General features: G+C 39.5%; 4 protein-coding genes across 5 annotated transcripts; 3 read left to right on the top strand and 1 right to left on the bottom strand.

Moving 5' to 3' along the window:
• The first annotated feature begins 131 nt into the window (after positions 1-131).
• On the top strand, positions 132-5,072 carry pmelb (premelanosome protein b). The gene is made up of 12 exons (XM_043224448.1): positions 132-243; positions 952-1,065; positions 1,564-1,710; positions 1,816-1,956; positions 2,034-2,195; positions 2,285-2,650; positions 3,380-3,553; positions 3,676-3,810; positions 3,885-3,990; positions 4,060-4,265; positions 4,369-4,462; positions 4,650-5,072. Exons 1-12 carry the CDS (start codon positions 189-191, stop codon positions 4,786-4,788), a joined length of 1,839 nt encoding a protein of 612 aa, XP_043080383.1. The 5' UTR covers positions 132-188; the 3' UTR covers positions 4,789-5,072.
• Positions 5,073-5,423: 351 nt separating this feature from the next.
• On the bottom strand, positions 5,424-8,966 carry LOC122328644 (tubulin alpha-1B chain). Its single transcript, XM_043224451.1, has 4 exons — positions 8,817-8,966; positions 6,919-7,141; positions 6,687-6,835; positions 5,424-6,611 (listed from the first exon to the last, which is right to left on the bottom strand). The coding sequence occupies exons 1-4, from the start codon at positions 8,817-8,819 to the stop codon at positions 5,631-5,633; spliced, it is 1,356 nt and encodes a 451-aa protein (XP_043080386.1). The 5' UTR covers positions 8,820-8,966; the 3' UTR covers positions 5,424-5,630.
• Positions 8,967-13,325: 4,359 nt separating this feature from the next.
• On the top strand, positions 13,326-15,992 carry LOC122328643 (tubulin alpha-1A chain). Its single transcript, XM_043224450.1, has 4 exons — positions 13,326-13,458; positions 14,346-14,568; positions 14,652-14,800; positions 14,876-15,992. The coding sequence occupies exons 1-4, from the start codon at positions 13,456-13,458 to the stop codon at positions 15,854-15,856; spliced, it is 1,356 nt and encodes a 451-aa protein (XP_043080385.1). The 5' UTR covers positions 13,326-13,455; the 3' UTR covers positions 15,857-15,992.
• Positions 13,390-20,102, top strand: LOC122328645 (tubulin alpha-1C chain-like). 2 transcript variants are annotated; one of them, XM_043224453.1, is made up of 4 exons: positions 13,390-13,458; positions 18,421-18,643; positions 18,727-18,875; positions 18,985-20,102. In XM_043224453.1, exons 1-4 carry the CDS (start codon positions 13,456-13,458, stop codon positions 19,954-19,956), a joined length of 1,347 nt encoding a protein of 448 aa, XP_043080388.1. In that variant the 5' UTR covers positions 13,390-13,455; the 3' UTR covers positions 19,957-20,102. The 2 variants fall into 2 exon arrangements, with proteins under 2 accessions (XP_043080388.1, XP_043080387.1); XM_043224452.1 differs by lacking the exon at positions 13,390-13,458 and adding an exon at positions 16,877-17,017.
• The last annotated feature ends 589 nt before the right edge of the window (positions 20,103-20,691 follow it).

Raw genomic sequence — 20,691 nt, 5'->3', positions numbered from 1 at the left:
AATCAAATCTTAATCTGGTAACTTTCTTGGAACAGCATCACCAGAAAAATCGACGCATTTATGTGAGTTTGTGTGCGTGGTCTTAAGTCATGGGAGGAGCTTTCATCCACAAATGTCGGACGTGTCTATATAAAGAGTGACGCCTCTCAAGCTGAAAGTCATTAAGGTGCTAACAACAAACTGAAACAATGAAGCTACTATCAAGAATACTGATACTGACCTGTCTGTCTGTGGCCTTAACAAGTAAGTAAACATTTTAATATTATATATTTATAATTATTGTATTATGAAATATGAATTGTATCCAATAGCCGCAGCATAATATTCATGCATATCGTATTTAATTAAACCTGTATTACATTTAGTGCAGAGCTCTGTACTGTATTTAAAAGAGTACTGGATATCAGGAAAGTCAAAACAAAACCGTTAACTTTTATAGTTAATTATTTCAGATAAAACCTGTAGTACTAAAACCCCTAAACCCTCAGGGAGGTGTAATGATGCATGGCAACTTCCTGATCTCCTTGACCCTCTTATTGTCATTAAAATTTAACAATGGGGCACACAAGACTATCTGGAACTTTTCCAAGATCAGTCGTAATATGTGTTAGCTAATCAGATCAGTTTTAATACCCATAATGCAATGAGTTTCAGTCGTTAATAATTGTGGCACTGCATTCAGATTTTGAGTCATGCTAACCTGTGAGCTCTGAAAGCAAGCTCTTTATTCGGTAAAGCCAAAAGTATGGTCACATGGACAGCTGACCATCACATGCACGGGATTTGGGATAACGCTGCAGAAAGTGTGCTGAATGTTTGATCCGGTCACATGCCCCGCCTCTCAATCCCTCCACCAATTATAGACTTTCAAATTTGTGACTTTCATTGTCAAACGAGAGTTTAAGGGATTCCATTGCCTTTACTCTTTCACTGTTCTTTCCTCTGCATAAGGGCAATTCGACAGAAGCAACTCGAAATCCAGATTCAATCAATATCAGACATGGAATACAAAACGGTTCCCAGTGTGGAAAGATGGAGACCCACGCTACAAAAACAGCTGGACAGGTAATGAAATCATGAAAGAACCAGATTTTCTACACTGTATGTTTGCATCGACATTTAAAAAGTTTTTTGCAGTAGCATTTCTGTAGCTCAAAGTCATGGGTTTGATTTAAAGGCGTGCATATCCTAATAAAAAATGTTTAATTTTGAATGTAATGCAACTATCTCAAAATAATGTTCCGTTCCATGAATAACATTTAACGCCTTTGGACAAGAAATATTTAGTCAAAAAAGATTGTCAATTATTATTTAGATTAGATGTTCTTCACAATAAGAAATAAATGGTTCATTTAAGAATTCATAAAACATATCCATTGTAAAAAAAAAAGGTTCTTTGTATGCAAAATAAAAAAAGGTTCCTCATATTATTGAAATCTTCACACTTCACGCTCATTTTTTTACGGCATCACTACCCTATTTGTGTGTGTGTAGTAGAGTGTGCATAAAAGCATCAGTTCGTAAAAAAAAAAAAAAAAAAAACATAAGTGTACATTTCTGCAGGTGGACAGCTGAAGTTTGACGTGGGAAATGATGCACCCACTTTGACTGGCGCCAAAATCACCTTCACCATTGACATTGTGTTCCCTCACAACCAGAAGGTCCTGCCGGACGGTCAAGTAGTTTGGGCAAAAAACTGCACAATAAATGGTATGTTTCTGTTATCTTTATCTCACTCTATTTACAAAGATGAAATCTACATACATTCTGTAGATGTAAACATAATTCACAAATATAGCAACTTTCCTAATTTAGGCACACGGTTCCACGAGGGTGAGCCTGTCTATCCTGCGGAGAACTCTGCAGATGAATGGAACACTGTGTTCCCTAACGCTCCTCTACTTTCAAGACAAGGGGACAAGCCACCTCCATATGTGTTTGTATGGAAAACCTGTGGTAAGGAAAGAAGCACATACTGTACTGTTATATGCAGATATCTAACATTCCTGACAAACCTCTATTGTGCTTGACAGGTAAATACTGGCAGGTGTGTGACGGCTCTTCCTCATCATTAACCATCGGAACGGATGACGTTCCTCTTGGCTCTTACATGATGGATGTTGTCATTTATCACTATAGGCAAAAAGAGAAATTCATCCCTATTGGATATGCATCCACACAGTTCAGTATCACCGGTAAGCATAACTCGGTGTTAATCTTTTAATAACCGGTTACGGATTTAAGGTTTAGGTAATGCAATGTATTTAATCCCCGTTGTTTCTAGACCAGATTCCCTTTGCGGTTTCCCTGACGCAGGTGAATGACAAAGAAGAAGGTGATCAGAAATTCATCCAGAACAAAGCAGTGGCCTTCAGCATCACCCTTCATGACCCCAGCCAATACCTGAGCAAATCAGACGTGACTTTTAACTGGAACTTCGGGGATGGCAGTGGCACTGTGATCTCCAGAGAGCTCACCGTCACTCACACCTACATTACAGCCGGAGCTTTCAAGCCCCAAGTCGTCGTACAAGCAGCTATTCCGGATTCATCTTGTGCCACTCCACCAAACCTTCCCACTGAGGCCGGTCCGTCCATCAACACCCTCACCTCTGAGAGCCCCATCCGCCTGAATCAACACATCACTGCAGGTGCTCTGCTTGGTTTGGCTGATTACAGTTGTGAAAAATAGTACAAAAGTCGCCTATTTAAGGAGGTCTAATATCCTACAGATGCTTTAGATCTTCGCCCAGTTTGATGTTTTCAATTTTGCCTAAAACACGCTCAGATATCTGCCAATGGGACAAAAAAAAATCTTGTTTTGCCTTTCAATTTGGATTATTTCTCTTATCACACTGGCAGATGTTTTTGCTGGTTTTAACCACAAAACATAACATTTTTATAAGCTAGTCAGATTTTCTTGCTGTGTTCACAAACAACTTACAGTTATACCATAAATATAACGTTTAGAATAAACATTACATGTATTCAGTATTAATCACTTACTTTTCACTACATCAGTCAAATCTGCAACCGAACTACGTCAATTCACCAATGAATAGTTAATTTCAGTAGGTTCGCCGAAAATGATTTGTTCACTGTTTGCATGAATGGAATGTCACAATTTCGGAGTGGTGCTGTTTCTTTACTGAGAAAAAAACGTGGAACAATTTGATTTCTAATATGTAGTGGAGTAAAACCACTCTTTAGAAGTCTTTAGAACACATGAACCAAAAGTTTCCTTCCAAAAAAAAAATTTCTAACATTTGACTGTTTATTTGGATATACCAGTGTGAAATCAGAGGGCATGACATAGAAAACAATCAATGCTAATTCCAGCCAGCGATGTCAGAGTTATCATTTACTTCATCATTCAACAGATCATGCTGCCAGTATGTCTCCCATTCAGAAATTCAAACCTGCATCTACAATGAAAACTTTCCCATCCGAACCTACTAATGGAGTTCCAACAATATCCAGCCTTAAGAAGGTCTTTGATCTTAGATCTGCATCAGAGACGTCTGAAACTTTGAACACTGCAACAAAGGCGACTGGTGAGATATTTAGAATTTCAGTTAATAAAATCAATATAAATATGTAAATTAATTTAAATAATAATGTAAAATAATATATAATATATTAATATTAATTGAAACACACATTATCAAAACACCAGCCGCTGACGTGGAGGCGTCGATGGAGGATGACTTTGAAAACCAGGCCCATGTATCAATAATAAAGCGTCAGGCTCCTAACACAAACTGTATGATTTACCGCTACGGATCCTTCTCCACTGATATTGAGATTATTGGTGAGATTCCTCCTTTGAACAGCATTCCATTTTTATGCTTTATATTGAAGAATAATGTAAGTTTGTGTTCTCAGAGGGCATTGAGAGTGTGCAGATCGTCCAGGTGGATGTAGCTGATGGTTTTCTGCTAACGGAGATGGAGCAGAATGCTGTTGATTTCACTGTTTCCTGCCAAGGAAGGTGAGATCTGGCAAAAAGAATACAGAATGCAGTCTGATGGAGATTCATGCCCTTATCCCTTCTCTCTAGCCTCCCTACTGAAGTCTGCACTGTGGTATCGGATGCTGACTGCCATGTGCCAGTTATGACCATCTGCAATGCTGTTAGCCCCTCCACAGACTGCCAGCTCATCCTTCGACACTACTTCAATGACTCTGGGATCTTCTGTGTCAATGTGTCAATGACGAATGACGTCAGTCTGGCTTTCACAAATGCCAGGGTTAATATTAACCTAGGTGAGTTCGTTTATGTACAGCTCAAACAAAAAGCATGATTCTCCAAAATGATAGTGGTGCTGTTAATTCATCTTACATGTCTCTATTTCTTTGCAACATTTAGCAGATTCCAGGTTGACATCTGCAGGTGCCGCTGCCCTTTTGTTGGGCATCCTGACCGTCATATCAGCAATGGGTGCTGTGGCTTTTGCGTATAAGTATGTCATTCCAACATAGCGCAATATCCATGCATGTATTTATTCAGCTGGCAGGAATTATTCATGAATTATTATTCATTTTTCAACCTGCCCCTCTAGATTTCCTAAAGCTTAATCATTAAGCAAACGATGTGAACATTAACTGGCTTGGAAAGCACTAACAGGCCTTGTTTTTGCAACTTTCTAGGCATCTTAAAGGGTATCAAAGGCTGAATGAGGATCCTGCTGCATGGCAATCCAAAGACACTGGCGTGAGCTCAATGCCGGCGTTTTTCTGGAGCCTAATGAATCAGAATACTGCAGATCAGAAAAAAGGAGTAGTGTGAATTTTCCTTTAAAACCATCACAATTCAAATTTTATGTTATATTAGTAATATTTTGAAAAACGTAAAAAATTTTTTTTTTTTTTAATTTTATTTTAATCTTTAATATTTGAATTGAGATTTTGTATTCTTTTTATACACATATTTGACCCCAAATCCGTTTTCTACAAATGATTTCATTACATTACATTACACAAAATTTTGTATCGTGATTTTAAATTGAAAAAAAAGAAGCTGGCCAACAAGCATTTTTTTTAACCAAATGAATAAAATATCACAAAAGCTGCTATTCTTTTCTGGCCTTTTTATCTTATACATTGGAGTCACATTTGGCTTGTTACTATAAGACCTTTTGATACCATGACCTGCTTTCCTTCATTCATGCATACCACTCCTGTAACTCATTTGCACCTCCCTAAAAAACCAATAATGCCCTAAATACCAACTGCTGAGTGTCTACTAATCTACTTTTCCTTCAGCCGAAGTGACTGGAAGCCAAACCTGTCAAAGGCCATCAGTTGACCTGTGGAAACTGGTTAGTAAGCAGATTACTTCATTTGAATGCTTGGAATTACTTAAAACCAACAGCTTATATTAACATCCACAAGAAAGACTTTTAAAGACTGCTCACAGACAGATTTTTTTTTATATCACCATCAATTTATTCAGTCAAAAATTTGGCAAGCAAATTCCACAAATAATAATCATACTGGCCGTAACAATACAACAACTGATCAAGAATGTGTCTCTAACATTTAGGAGTAGACTTTACACTTGATACCTCATGTATATCGTGTGTAAATTACCGGTCTACTGTTTTTAGTTTTAGACATTTAGTGAAAATTTTAATATTCCTCGCCCTCCTCTTCTCCCTCACCCTCGATGGAGTCGACACCGACTTCCTCATAATCTTTCTCCAGGGCAGCCATGTCCTCTCTGGCCTCTGAGAACTCGCCCTCCTCCATACCCTCACCCACATACCAGTGCACAAAGGCACGCTTGGCGTACATCAGATCGAACTTATGATCGAGACGAGCCCAGGCCTCAGCAATAGCTGTGGTGTTGCTCAACATGCACACAGCCCTCTGCACTTTAGCCAGATCCCCACCTGGAACCACAGTGGGAGGCTGGTAGTTGATTCCAACCTTGAAGCCAGTGGGACACCAGTCCACAAACTGGATGGTACGCTTGGTCTTGATGGTGGCGATTGCGGCGTTCACGTCTTTGGGCACCACGTCACCACGGTACAGCAGGCAGCAAGCCATGTATTTGCCGTGACGTGGGTCGCATTTCACCATCTGATTTGCTGGCTCGAAGCAAGCATTAGTGATTTCGGCCACAGAGAGCTGCTCATGGTAAGCCTTCTCTGCGGAGATCACTGGGGCATAGGTAGCCAATGGGAAGTGGATACGAGGATAGGGCACCAAGTTGGTCTGGAATTCTGTAAGATCAACATTGAGGGCACCATCAAACCTGAGGGAGGCTGTGATGGAGGACACGATCTGACTGATCAGCCTGTTGAGATTGGTGTAAGTAGGACGCTCAATGTCGAGGTTCCTACGGCAGATATCGTAAATGGCCTCATTGTCTACCATGAAGGCACAGTCAGAGTGCTCTAGGGTGGTGTGGGTGGTCAGGATGGAGTTGTAAGGCTCTACCACAGCGGTGGAGACCTGAGGAGCGGGGTAGATGGAGAACTCCAGCTTGGACTTCTTGCCATAGTCCACAGACAGACGCTCCATCAGCAGAGAGGTGAAGCCAGAACCGGTTCCACCACCAAAGCTGTGGAACACCAGGAAACCCTGGAGGCCTGTGCACTGGTCAGCCTGAAAACAAACAATTTGTAAATTAACCAGACATAATAAGTTATTTTCTGTACGTATTTATTTATAACTACCTACCAGTTTGCGAATCCTGTCCAACACCAGGTCAATGATTTCCTTTCCAATAGTGTAGTGACCACGGGCATAGTTATTGGCAGCATCTTCCTTTCCAGTGATGAGCTGTTCAGGGTGGAACAGCTGACGGTATGTACCAGTGCGCACCTCATCTGCACAGACAGCCAGCATTTAGTGACCGGAGCACTATGACATGCACAGTTATCATAACCTAAATTAAATCCACTTCTCTTACCAATGACAGTGGGCTCCAGGTCTACAAACACAGCCCTGGGGACGTGCTTTCCAGCTCCGGTCTCACTGAAGAAGGTGTTGAAGGAGTCATCACCTCCTCCAATAGTCTTGTCACTGGGCATCTGTCCATCCGGCTGGATGCCGTGCTCAAGACAATAGAGTTCCCAGCAGGCATTGCCGATCTGGACTCCAGCTTGACCAACGTGGATAGAGATACACTCACGCTGTGCAAAGGAAAGGAAAAATCATTTTTATACGGTTGTTGGCCCTTAAAATATACAAAAAGGGGTTTTTGCACCATCATTCTGTTGACATTTGCATGTGTTTAATATTTTGGGTAACAATAGACACATAACTGACATTGCTTCAGAAATGTACCATAAATGTCTAAAAAATTTTCTTTGGAATCAAAAATGCACTGTAAACAACTGTAAAGCGATATTTATCTTAAAGACAGACATACAAGAAGTGAACAGGCATGATAAAGATTTAGTAGGTTACCAAAACGGAAGAACAAAGAAAGCAGTCAGTTCTCTTTATTCAGAGGGAATCAGGCAGCAGAATGGGAACAAGGCAGATGCCCCACCCACATAGAACAAGCTTGCCAGACCGTGCCTGACTAGTCGTTGAAAGAAAACAATAAAAATGTTGACAGAAATCTACCTTTTCCTATGCATTTCATCTTAACGACCTACATAAGACTATGGATTTCAAAAAAAGAACAATATTTATTTTAAGTAAGATATTAGATTTTCTCAGTGGCTGTTACCACCATTTGAGGGGAATCCAGAATGGGTTTTTAAATGAACGTTTTTCTTTATTTTTGTATTTGGACACCACTGATATTTAGATGTAATTGCTGAGTTTCCCTAAGAGACAGCGTGATCAAAAAAGACAGGTCCCAAAAATTGAATAAATACTAATTTAGCAAAATAAAGAAATGCATGGAAGCATTTAATGTAAAATCCCAATGGAGACAATAACAGCCGTGGAACAGAACAGGAATAGAAATCCAGTCATCTGCTGCACAGGCCAGATCTGAGCTTCTGCAGACAGCTGCAGTCCCCACCCAGTTTACTCCTCATGCAGATGGGAGGAGGGGTGGATGCAAATTTCAAGAAAATTCTGTCAATCTCTGATGACAGAGAGCTTGTGACAAAAAACAAAAACCAAAAACCAATCATTCCATTTCTGCAATTTAAAATTATTTTAGTCACATTTATTAAATATAATACATTGTACGTTTAATTATGCTGCAATTTTTGTAAAGAAAAATCTGTTATATTATTATATCATATACATATAATAACTGAAACAGAGATAATCCGTACTATTTTGGCTGTAATTTCACATGCATATGTCAAAAACGTTATTTTATCATGTAAGGTGGTATCGGAGGTGCACCTTCAGAACAGGTGTACTACTAAATACAATTAATGTTTCGCTATTTATTCGTGCATTATTACAATGTCATGGTCGAAGGCATTTAAAAAAACAACGCATATTTTCGAACATATTCTGAAGACACCGTTATGGACGGGTGAATGAATGAATGGATTGATGGATGGATGAATGTAATCCCGTAGGCGTTTGCAAAGGCATTTTCTCAAACGAATGCATGTAGTAGCCTACGAACAGTCCTTTTAAAGGTGCCATTCTGTGCATTACAACACCTCAGATTATTTGTTAAATATGCATACATATTTGCGGCGTTACATTGTTGCAATGTCGCGAGCTTTGCCTCCATTTTAAGCGAAGGGCGCGAGCTGAATGACAAAGAAAAGCCGCTCGAGCCGCTTTGAGATAATAACAGGCAATGATTAAATGACACGCACATTTACGGCCGAAAGCATTTGGCGCGTCGGTATTTGAAAATCAAAGAAAAATTATTCCACTCACCATTGTTCTGGAGGAGATGGAGCGGTGAGGCGAATATCAGCAGGCAGGAAATTTCTTTATTGTTGGAGTATACTGAGTACACTGTCTAAGATTGAGGCAGTCAGTTGAGGATGAAGAGGAGGAGCTAGAAAGAGCTTGACGTCGAAACGAGGAAGGGAGATTAAAACTCAGCCGGTAGAGACCGATATAAATCAGTGCGATGCACCTCTGATATATCTCTTTACCCGCATTTGTCTTTTTGGTAATAATGTGGTGGAGATCGAAACCTGTTATCGTATTTAGGATTGCAAACGTTACATTTCACGCAAGCGATCAAAACACAAGATCAATGGGAACATTTCGTTTAATTACCGAGGCAAAGCAGGATGTTCTTCTTTCGCTATAATAATTTAAATCGTCAGTTTATATCGATAGCAGATAATGTAAGATTAATAGTTCTACTGACCCTTAAGACCTGTACTTGCTCAGCCCTGTATCAGTATACAGATGAATGTATTTTTTAGTTTAACATTTTGTGTGAATTAGGCGTAAATGCATGTGTGCCACCTTTTGAGCAGCAATAAACTGTATGTATAAAGACGCCGAAATGCCACTTCAGAAGCGCTTTTGTGCCTGCAGAGTAAATTAAGCATTAAAATGTCACAGCTAGGCCTATATCACATTACTGTAGGAAATACAGTTGCATTTCCTAAAAACTGCATTAATTTAACCTTTCATTTCTCTCCGATGTGTTACTGAACTAAATAATGATTATATGAAAATGTCTTCAGGTTTTCTGATGTTTACTGTAAATATACTTTAAATGATATGATAAATTTGACTATAATGTACATAGTAGTGACATTTACAGAATAGAATTGCATGAAGCATGCATATAGCTGAGGTCAAATTTGTGATTAATACAGTATACTGAATAACTGTAAGAGCTTGATACACCAGCAAAAACCAGCTAATACCGGGTTCAACTCTGTGTCAGCAGGAACTCGTGGAGCACACTTTTAGCTTACCTGACATTTTTTTTTACAGTTCTGAGTTTGCGACCACTGCACTTTAAAGTGAGATACAGTCACACAGTAGATGCTATCAGACTGGACCTATAGTGTTGCATGGTGCCACAAACGCTCCTCCCACTGTCCTGCTTGCTATCTCTCCTCCCTCTGTGTCCTAGATTTTGTTTAAATGATGTCATCGTGTTTGTCACGTGAACCATTTGACTCCTTTTTCCTGCTCTGTCAGTGTCAGTGAGCTGTTCACATCTGTAACCGGGTTTCTGCAAAACTGGAAGCCTGTCTGTGTGTGTTTAAACATACCCATGACTTCACATTTCTAATTGCAGGCTCTGGATGTCTGAGTACAACGACTGGTTTGAAACTCCTACTTACTACCTCAAGTCAGCCATCTCTGGTATTTTAGGCAGTTTTTTGAGTCTTTCAGACTCCCGTTTCCTTAGCTTACCTTAGCCTTTAAATAAATATGACAGTAAAGCCCTTGACTAATAAAACCAGACTTTCATGTAAGCACATATTGTTTATCCAATCACAAGTGTGCTTGTTTACAACATAGCAAAAATCTCAAATGATTCAAGCTCAGCATTCCATCGGAAGTGTCCTATTGGCTGTAATACTGTTGGGAATTTTCACAGCTGCTGCTATGAGAATAGGATGGGAGGGAAGGGTCTGTGTGCAGTTGCCAGTGGTGAGCAAACCTTAAACATAAACCACACAACCATTTTGGTATTCTGCCATTGACTGTGTGTACTTAATGTCAGTCTGTAACCCATATTAAATGAGTAATGGCTTTTTTTAAAACTAATATATAGCATTGCTCATTTAAAATAAACTTCCAAAATTTTAATTTTAATTTTTAAACTCTATTGTTCAGATGTCAAAACGCCTCCAGTGTAGATAGTAGATAACATCTGGAAGTAGTTAAGGCTGACAGCAAGCTCTGAATCAAAATGATAAGATAATCATATCATGTCCTTCAGCATTTGCATATCAGTATTTGTTATATCTTATTCTCTTCCTGTTTTAACTGCCGGCCCCTGCAGGATAGCTGCAGTCTGTTTTAGGCCTGCACCACTGAAAATATTGATTTTTTTGGCCTTGTCTTAATGGGTTGTGCGCTGCAGTGAGCAGAGGCAGAGATTATGCTGAAAAAGCTACAGAGATGTAATCTGTTTTAGAGCGGTTGATCTGGCATTAAGACTTGCATACAAAATTGCAAAATGAAAGGGCTAAACATGCAAGGATGTTCATTTGTTCGTTGCTTATATATACATGCATGCATACACACACAAATTATATCCCTACTTGGTAACGCTTTATTTTAAGGTGTCCACAATACAGAGTAATTACCTTTGTACTTTCATAAAATAAAATGTACTAACCGTGTAACTAAGTAGTTTGTAATTATGAAGATGTAATAGGCTGCTGCTGTTACACATTTGTAACAGGCCTAGTCTGCTACACAGCTACTTATGAAAGCAAAAGATTGCCACATATGTGTTGCAGACTTTATACAATGTGATAATAAATTTAAGTACACAGACATAAGATACTAACCCATTAGAACACAGATTAAAAACATTCTACATTAAAATGGCAGAATATTACACAGGCATAAGCTACTTAAAATAAAGCGTATCAAGATTGCAAGTAGCTGCAACAGACTCAATCTGTTACATATGTGTAACAGTAGCTGCCTGTTACGTCTACATAATTGCAAATTGTAATTACAGGCTCTTCCGTAACTCAGTAACATGATAAGTACATTTTATTTAATGTAAGTACAATGGTCAATGCTAAGTACCTAATTAGGTAATCACTCTGTATCATGACACCTTAAAATAAAGTGTTACCTTTAAATTGTTTATATTATTTAAGCCTACTGTGAATTCCTAAAGTGTATGTAAGCATTATTATTCTAAACATGTCTAAGAAGCTATATGGGACCTGCAGGCTTATTGTTTTCAATGCTGAACTGTTGTTAGCAACCAGACTATAAACATTAAAATGCACGCTTATGCATAAAAACAAGAAAAAGGAAGAGACACTGAGAGAAGAGGGGGAGAAGGACATTTATGAACTGGTTTTTACCAAGCTGTAATATATGGCTAGCTAGAGTAAGAACTTTGCATTCATCAATTTCAATACAATGTTTTAAATGCAAGTCTAAGAGGATATATATTCCAGAAATATGGCTATTTATAGCAGAAGATACAAGGCAAGTAACCATAACAGAGTACAAACATTATGTTCCCTGAGACAATAATCATCTTTCAAAGGCCAATGGCTATGAGTGGCTCAAAAATAATATTGCTTTTGGAATTGGGGTAACTACTGGTAAATAGGGCCAGATGGAAGAGTTGGTGTTAAAAAGGATGGGCCTTCCCCTCACTCCCTGCTGGGGCAGCTGCATCCTCCCCCTGAGTGCTGCTATTCAGATTTGGGGTCATGTGATCTATACATAATGGCCGTTAATGTAGGCTTGTGTATTATCTCCAGGATACTAGTCGGTATCTAAGCAACTCCGTTATTCATCTCTTAGCAACGGCTGGAGCCTGGGAGGAGGGAATGGGGGGTTGGGTGCCTTAGTCCCTGGCCTATATTTCCCCAACGTCTAAGCAGGGTCATTTCACCTCATACATTTATGATGTAACATTTTAAACATTTCATCAATCATTGAATTCATATTCATATGCATTTTAGTTAAGAATAACGAAGAGATGCTGATTAATGAATGCCAATGGCCATTAGCTATTATTTATTAAGTTATAGAATATATTGTTTTAGAATAACATCTGTCACCTCAGAAGATCATGTAGGCCTATATAATTTCAGTCCAGTGAATTGGTTTAAGTGCAGCTTGGTTAAACTGTATACAATAGTTCCTCTCTTAGTTCTTGGTGCTCTTTTTCTGAGCACAAAGATAATAGTTTGAAGAATGGGAAAAGAATATGTGACAACTAGCTCCATAATGTACCTCAGGCAAAGCTCTTAAAAGGGGCAGAAGGTATCAAAGAGAACAGATGGAGAATGGGTTGATCAAGTTACACAAAGATGCTAGTACATAAAGGTTCAGATGTTACAGAACATTTAAAAAAAACATTCAAAAATCTTGATGTAAATGCTTGATTTTTACAGTTTAATTGATGCAACCAATTTTGAGTCATTAAAAGCTTTTATGCTTGTTAATGTAGATGGAGAAAAAACAAACATACAACAAATTACGGTTCCACCCTTTCTAGCAGCTGATTAAAGCAACATATTCAAGATTTGATTGTTAATTTTGACCAAAATCTTTACCAAAATCTGTTACAATTAAGTCTTGGAATAAAACGTTTTTCAGTATGATCCAGTGTGTCAGATCTGTTGGGTGAGGTTCTGGGAGGTGTCTAACCAACCTTAATCTTTCTAACAACCAATAGAAATCCGTCTAGCCCTCCAAACTGGGCAGATTTCACCGAGTCTGACCAATCAAAGGTAAGAAACGTAGTCGCCTGGGCAACACTCGTATATAAAGTGAGGTCAGTCCGTTATAACGTTATTCTTCTTACATCGACCCCTTAGTTGTCGAACTGTAAGATTTCTCCGTCAAGAATCTTTTCTCACCCGGCCAAGCAACACTAACAGGAACAATGGTGAGCATGGCTTTATATCTTAATATGGATTACTTGTAGAAATAACATTTTATTTGACTTATTGATTAAATATATCCAATGTTAACTGTTGCGTATTTAAATTATATTTCGGGTGTATAAAATATACCTTTATGAAAACCATACCTTCAAACAAACGATTTAGTATGCGTACGTAAATATATATATATTTTATTTTATTTTTTATTTATGCATTTAAATGTATATTTATGTATTTTACATAATATAGTCATAGATGTGTTTATAAACTTAAGAAAGAATTTGGAAAAATAGGAGGTTTTGGAAATATGGGAGAACGCTAGAACGAGACAACAAAGAGAATGGAGCCGCATAAATAATCTGGGTGTAGCCGGCTCCATGCTGTCCGGTACGGTGTCATACTGAATCAATGGACAAAAAAAAAAAAAAAGAAAGAAAGAAAGAAAGAGAGATGCAGCGCCTCCCAAAGGATATGGTAATTAATTAATTATTTTTTTTAGATCAGAAGTACTATTATTTTAAAGTACGGTTTATTTGAGAGAAGACCCTCTCGATTAAATTTATTTACAGAAATCGTATCGCATTTCAGGGCTGTGGGTGAAGCTGTTAAATATTCATGGTGATGTAGGCAGCATCACTAATGCAGCTAATGGACATTATCAGTCAACCAGCAGTTGAGGGTGTCATGTGACCACTTCCTCTGACATGATATCTCATTGGGATATAATTGCACAGAAACCGGATATACAGGTGTAGCCTTATAAGTTAAGAAGTTTAATTGTTGGGTGAAATAAAGCTTGATATGCTAAAGCTTTACAAGTGAGTAGAATTTATATAGCGCAGTGATATTTGTTTTATATGACTTATAACCTTTGCCATTTTCTTCACAGCGTGAGTGCATCTCTATCCACGTTGGTCAAGCTGGAGTCCAGATCGGCAATGCCTGCTGGGAACTCTATTGTCTTGAGCATGGCATCCAGCCGGATGGACAGATGCCCAGTGACAAGACTATTGGAGGAGGTGATGACTCCTTCAACACCTTCTTCAGTGAGACCGGAGCTGGAAAGCACGTCCCCAGGGCTGTGTTTGTAGACCTGGAGCCCACTGTCATTGGTAAGAGAAGTGGATTTAATTTAGGTTATGATAACTGTGCATGTCATAGTGCTCCGGTCACTAAATGCTGGCTGTCTGTGCAGATGAGGTGCGCACTGGTACATACCGTCAGCTGTTCCACCCTGAACAGCTCATCACTGGAAAGGAAGATGCTGCCAATAACTATGCCCGTGGTCACTACACTATTGGAAAGGAAATCATTGACCTGGTGCTGGACAGGATTCGCAAACTGGTAGGTAGTTATAAATAAATACGTACAGTAAATAACTTATTATGTCTGGTTAATTTTCAAATTGTTTGTTTTCAGGCTGACCAGTGCACAGGCCTCCAGGGTTTCCTGGTGTTCCACAGCTTTGGTGGTGGAACCGGTTCTGGCTTCACCTCTCTGCTGATGGAGCGTCTGTCTGTGGACTATGGCAAGAAGTCCAAGCTGGAGTTCTCCATCTACCCCGCTCCTCAGGTCTCCACCGCTGTAGTTGAGCCTTACAACTCCATCCTGACCACCCACACCACCCTAGAGCACTCTGACTGTGCCTTCATGGTAGACAATGAGGCCATTTATGATATCTGCCGTAGGAACCTCGACATTGAGCGTCCTACTTACACCAATCTCAACAGGCTTATTGGCCAGATTGTGTCCTCTATCACAGCCTCCCTTAGGTTTGATGGTGCCCTCAATGTTGATCTTACAGAATTCCAGACCAACTTGGTGCCCTATCCTCGTATCCACTTCCCATTGGCTACCTATGCCCCAGTGATCTCCGCAGAGAAGGCTTACCATGAGCAGCTCTCTGTGGCCGAAATCACTAATGCTTGCTTTGAGCCAGCAAATCAGATGGTGAAATGCGACCCACGTCACGGCAAATACATGGCTTGCTGCCTGCTGTACCGTGGTGATGTGGTGCCCAAAGACGTGAATGCTGCAATTGCCACCATCAAGACCAAGCGTACCATCCAGTTTGTGGACTGGTGTCCCACTGGCTTCAAGGTTGGCATCAACTACCAGCCTCCCACTGTGGTTCCAGGTGGGGATCTGGCTAAAGTGCAGAGGGCTGTGTGCATGTTGAGCAACACCACAGCTATTGCTGAGGCCTGGGCTCGTCTCGATCATAAGTTCGATCTGATGTATGCCAAGCGTGCCTTTGTGCACTGGTATGTGGGTGAGGGTATGGAGGAGGGCGAGTTCTCAGAGGCCAGAGAGGACATGGCTGCCCTGGAGAAAGATTATGAGGAAGTCGGTGTCGACTCCATCGAGGGTGAGGGAGAAGAGGAGGGCGAGGAGTATTAGATGACAGAATGAAGAGCAACATGCAGGAACCCTGACATGGAAAAATTCAAGCATTGAAAAATAAACCTTACCACCAATGAAAATAATGTTGTTACAGTTCTTTGGACATCTGAAATAAAGCTCCTTTTCAAATGAATTCATTTGTCTTCTCTTAAATTATTTTATATTATATGTAAACTGTAACAAATGCTCAAGATGAACAATCGTTCAACATGACACCAAAACTAAGGAAAATTTATATACATTTTAGATGGAATACATCAGGGCCTATGAATTTCAGACAAATACAAGTAAAAATCTTTTTCTTCTTACTTGGGTACCATCCAGAAAGTAACAGCGACACATCATATAGAGAACATTCATTGCTAAAAGTCTTTTTTGACTATTCTTTATGATCCAGTTTAAAAAAAAAAGATATTTTCCTTGAAGCAACATATCCATAAGAACAATTCAGTCTGTAAGTTTGGGGTAGGACAAATATAGTATTATATTTCATACAAATGAACCATATTTTTGTGGTTTTCTGACGAACATATAATTAGCATAAAATTATAAGCATTGGGTGGTTTTAATTTAATCTGAATTACCAAGAAAGTTTCCTCATGCCAAGACTCTGATTAATGAGATAAACTCTGCCTTTATCTTTGTCCCCTAAATGGCAGGCAATTATGTAAGAAAAGAATGAACAATATGCACATTGTTAATGACTTAATTAGTAGGCTAACAAATGTATTTAAATAGAACAGTCACATCTATGCCTATAATTATGTACAGTGCTACACACCCAAAACTCAAAAACATCACAAAAAAAGCAGGTTAATTTTCCTCAATTTTATTAAAAGGTAATTTTCATGTGATTAACATTCATTATTGCTCAAGTTCGTCCCGCCTTCTTAAAGCATTTTCCTGTTACAGACGTTATTGTTCAAAGGTTAGAATCAGCCAATGGGGTGCCACTGACCTTCAGACGAACCAATGGGGATGTACCAGGAAGCGAAATGCCTCCGCGCGGCTGACGGAAAAGTATAAATAGTCCCACCCGCCTTTTTCAGGCATTTCATTCTCACCAGACTCATAAAAGTCGGCTTGTGAGAGCGCTATTAACAGAAAACCTACGATTTCCATCTCCTCGTATTTTTTGTAACAAAACGTTTGAAAATGGTGAGTATAAAACTTGTTTAACTTATAAAGAGGTATAATTTATCGTTAATGATCGGGTGAATTATTTACGTCGTCTGTGATAACGGTTTTTGTCGCACCATTTAAAATGATGGATTATGATTTTAATATTAATGTGATGTATTATAATCCTGTAAATTTAGGTTTTGAGCCTACTAATTGTTTTTTGTATGTAAGTTAGCGTTATTTGAAAATTATTTATTTAATTTTTTTTTACGTTACATTTTTTGGGGGTAAGGTTTTACAGATTAAGTTTAAAGAAAAAATAAAAACCTATCGTTTATAAAACAAAAAAAAAAGAAATGGCATTTTAATTTTTATGCAATTTCACTTCGCGTAATTTGGCGCACAATTCATACAAATTAAAAACGTGACGTTTATTTCTCTGATTTTTAAAACGACTGGTATTTAATAATAATTTAAAAGCGACCTATTTACCAAGTTTGTGAGGAGAATAATCTGACGTGTGTAGTAAAATATTTTCCTTTGTCCTGATGAATATGCAAAGTCACTTCTCTAAAGCAGTGCGCTAGTTACCGGCGGAGGAAGTGAGTCAGGAGGACCACGTGCGTTCTGGTGAAATTTGATGTATACCAGTTCTCTTGTCAAGAGGTTTAAATCTTAATAAATTCCTGGCGATTAAGCTTAAGTGGATCATGAGCATAACCAGCTTAAAACCGAGACGTGTTTTACCTAATTCGGAGTTGTCAGAATTCAAATTGTGTAATAATAGTATACTAGGCTTGGACACGCTTACTTACTAATAATGAATGTCATCACTTGGCTTTAGTATTGTTTTACAATGCACGTGTGTAGGTTTAGATTTCTGTAGTTTTATTTCAAAGGTTGTTGTAATTGTTAAAGAATGCAGGCTCACTGTAATGAAGCCCACCCTTCAAACAATGAGACAAAGGCAGATCTGTTTCGTCAGCTGTTTGTGTAGTCGGGGATTTGTGCGCCTGTAGCAGTTTCTGATCTGCAGTAGATGCATTTTCGATCAGTGCTTCTTTAAAGAAATAGTTCACACAAAAAAGAAAATGATGGCATATTTTACTCTCCTTGAAGCCATCCTAGGTGTATATAACTATTCTTTCAGACGAATGAATAAATCGGATATATCCGCAAGTACTGCGACGTAAAACTAATCTATACGCCTTCGTGGGTTATCACACGTCCTCTAAAGGAGATCGATGGGTTGTTGTAACGAAAATATTTCTAGTTTTAAAATAACGTAAATTGATTTTTCTGGAATTCTGCGCCGGTCAGTCGATTATTTACATTTATAATTTTAAAACTAGAGATATTTTTGTATGATTTGTAAATAGTGTTGACCTAAGGTGTGGTGTTGTCTACAAATCTTATAAATCACTCTTGTCTTTTCACAGCGTGAGTGCATCTCTATCCACGTTGGTCAAGCTGGAGTCCAGATCGGCAATGCCTGCTGGGAACTCTATTGTCTTGAGCACGGCATCCAGCCGGATGGACAGATGCCCAGTGACAAGACTATTGGAGGAGGGGATGACTCCTTCAACACCTTCTTCAGTGAGACCGGAGCTGGAAAGCACGTCCCCAGGGCTGTGTTTGTAGACCTGGAGCCCACTGTCATTGGTAAGAGAAGTGGATTTAATTTAGGTTATGATAACTGTGTATGTCATAGTGCTCCGGTCACTAAATGCTGGCTGTCTGTGCAGATGAGGTGCGCACTGGTACATACCGTCAGCTGTTCCACCCTGAACAGCTCATCACTGGAAAGGAAGATGCTGCCAATAACTATGCCCGTGGTCACTACACTATTGGAAAAGAACTCATTGATCTTGTTTTGGACAGAATTCGCAAATTGGTAAGTCATTAATAAAATTATCACGCCTTAAGTTAAGTGGTGTTAAATTATGTCTAATTAAGACATTAAAATACTTAATTGCCTTTTTAACATGAATCATGTCTTTCAGGCTGACCAGTGCACAGGCCTCCAGGGTTTCCTGGTGTTCCACAGCTTTGGTGGTGGAACCGGTTCTGGCTTCACCTCTCTGCTGATGGAGCGTCTGTCTGTGGACTATGGCAAGAAGTCCAAGCTGGAGTTCTCCATCTACCCCGCTCCTCAGGTTTCCACTGCTGTGGTAGAGCCTTACAACTCCATCCTGACCACCCACACCACCCTAGAGCACTCTGACTGTGCCTTCATGGTAGACAATGAGGCCATTTACGATATCTGCCGTAGGAACCTCGACATTGAGCGTCCTTCTTACACCAATCTCAACAGGCTGATCAGTCAGATCGTGTCCTCCATCACAGCCTCCCTCAGGTTTGATGGTGCCCTCAATGTTGATCTTACAGAATTCCAGACCAACTTGGTGCCCTATCCTCGTATCCACTTCCCATTGGCTACCTATGCCCCAGTGATCTCCGCAGAGAAGGCTTACCATGAGCAGCTCTCTGTGTCCGAAATCACTAATGCTTGCTTCGAGCCAGCAAATCAGATGGTGAAATGCGACCCACGTCATGGCAAATACATGGCTTGCTGCCTGCTGTACCGTGGTGACGTGGTGCCCAAAGACGTGAACGCCGCAATCGCCACCATCAAGACCAAGCGTACCATCCAGTTTGTGGACTGGTGTCCCACTGGCTTCAAGGTTGGCATCAACTACCAGCCTCCCACTGTGGTTCCAGGTGGGGATCTGGCTAAAGTGCAGAGGGCTGTGTGCATGTTGAGCAACACCACAGCTATTGCTGAGGCCTGGGCTCGTCTCGATCATAAGTTCGATCTGATGTATGCCAAGCGTGCCTTTGTGCACTGGTATGTGGGTGAGGGTATGGAGGAGGGCGAGTTCTCAGAGGCCAGAGAGGACATGGCTGCCCTGGAGAAAGATTATGAGGAGGTTGGGGCTGAGAGTGTGGAAGAAGATGAAGGTGAAGAATATTAGAAATTCTTTTGACTTCCACTACCTGGTTTCCTGTCCGTTGTCATTTTTGTGTGCTGCTTTTCCTCACTTTCCAGTTGTCATCTGGTTAAAAGGTCAATCTTTAATTTTTTTTTTCTTGGAAAGAAAATAAAATGTTATGATATTTACATGTTCTCCTGTGTTCCCTCTTGTTTAATAATCCTGTGCTTAACTTTTTTTTTTTTTTTTTTTTTTTTTTTTTTTTTTGTATACGGTAGTAAACATTAAGTGGATCAAATTAGTGTGTTTGGTATAGGAAAACTTTGAAACGTTCCACTTCAAACGCAGACTAGTGTAGTATGTTTTTGTTAATCTGATGAGAGAACTGTAACGCCACTACAGTTTAATTTCTTTTAATGCAGTAATTGAATCATTAAGAGATCTTAATGCAGATTTCCACAAGTATTTGGAGGTTAGTGTGAATTTTTGAATGATTTTGTGTGTAAATATAGGTTTTTCTTTTGTTTGTTTTTTTGTAATTTATCGTTAACTTTCTTTACCTATTAAAGTAAGTCATAGTTGAGAGTTCTTTTTAGATTTCCTCACTCTTGCACTGCATTGTAATTAAACGTGAGCTCTCTGCTTTGTCAAATGCAGAGGGCAGTGTTGCTTTACAAATGGCTGTTCTGATCTCGGAGGTGCTCAATCTATCCGATGTGGAACAGCGCGGCAGTGCGATTGAATGTTAATTGACCAATCTTTCTTGTAGGCTTGCCT

Source organism: Puntigrus tetrazona, chromosome 23, assembly GCF_018831695.1.
Source record: "Puntigrus tetrazona isolate hp1 chromosome 23, ASM1883169v1, whole genome shotgun sequence".
Classification (NCBI taxonomy): domain Eukaryota; kingdom Metazoa; phylum Chordata; class Actinopteri; order Cypriniformes; family Cyprinidae; genus Puntigrus; species Puntigrus tetrazona.
Note: the sequence above shows the minus strand (reverse complement) of the source record. Positions and strands in the feature narration are given on the sequence as shown.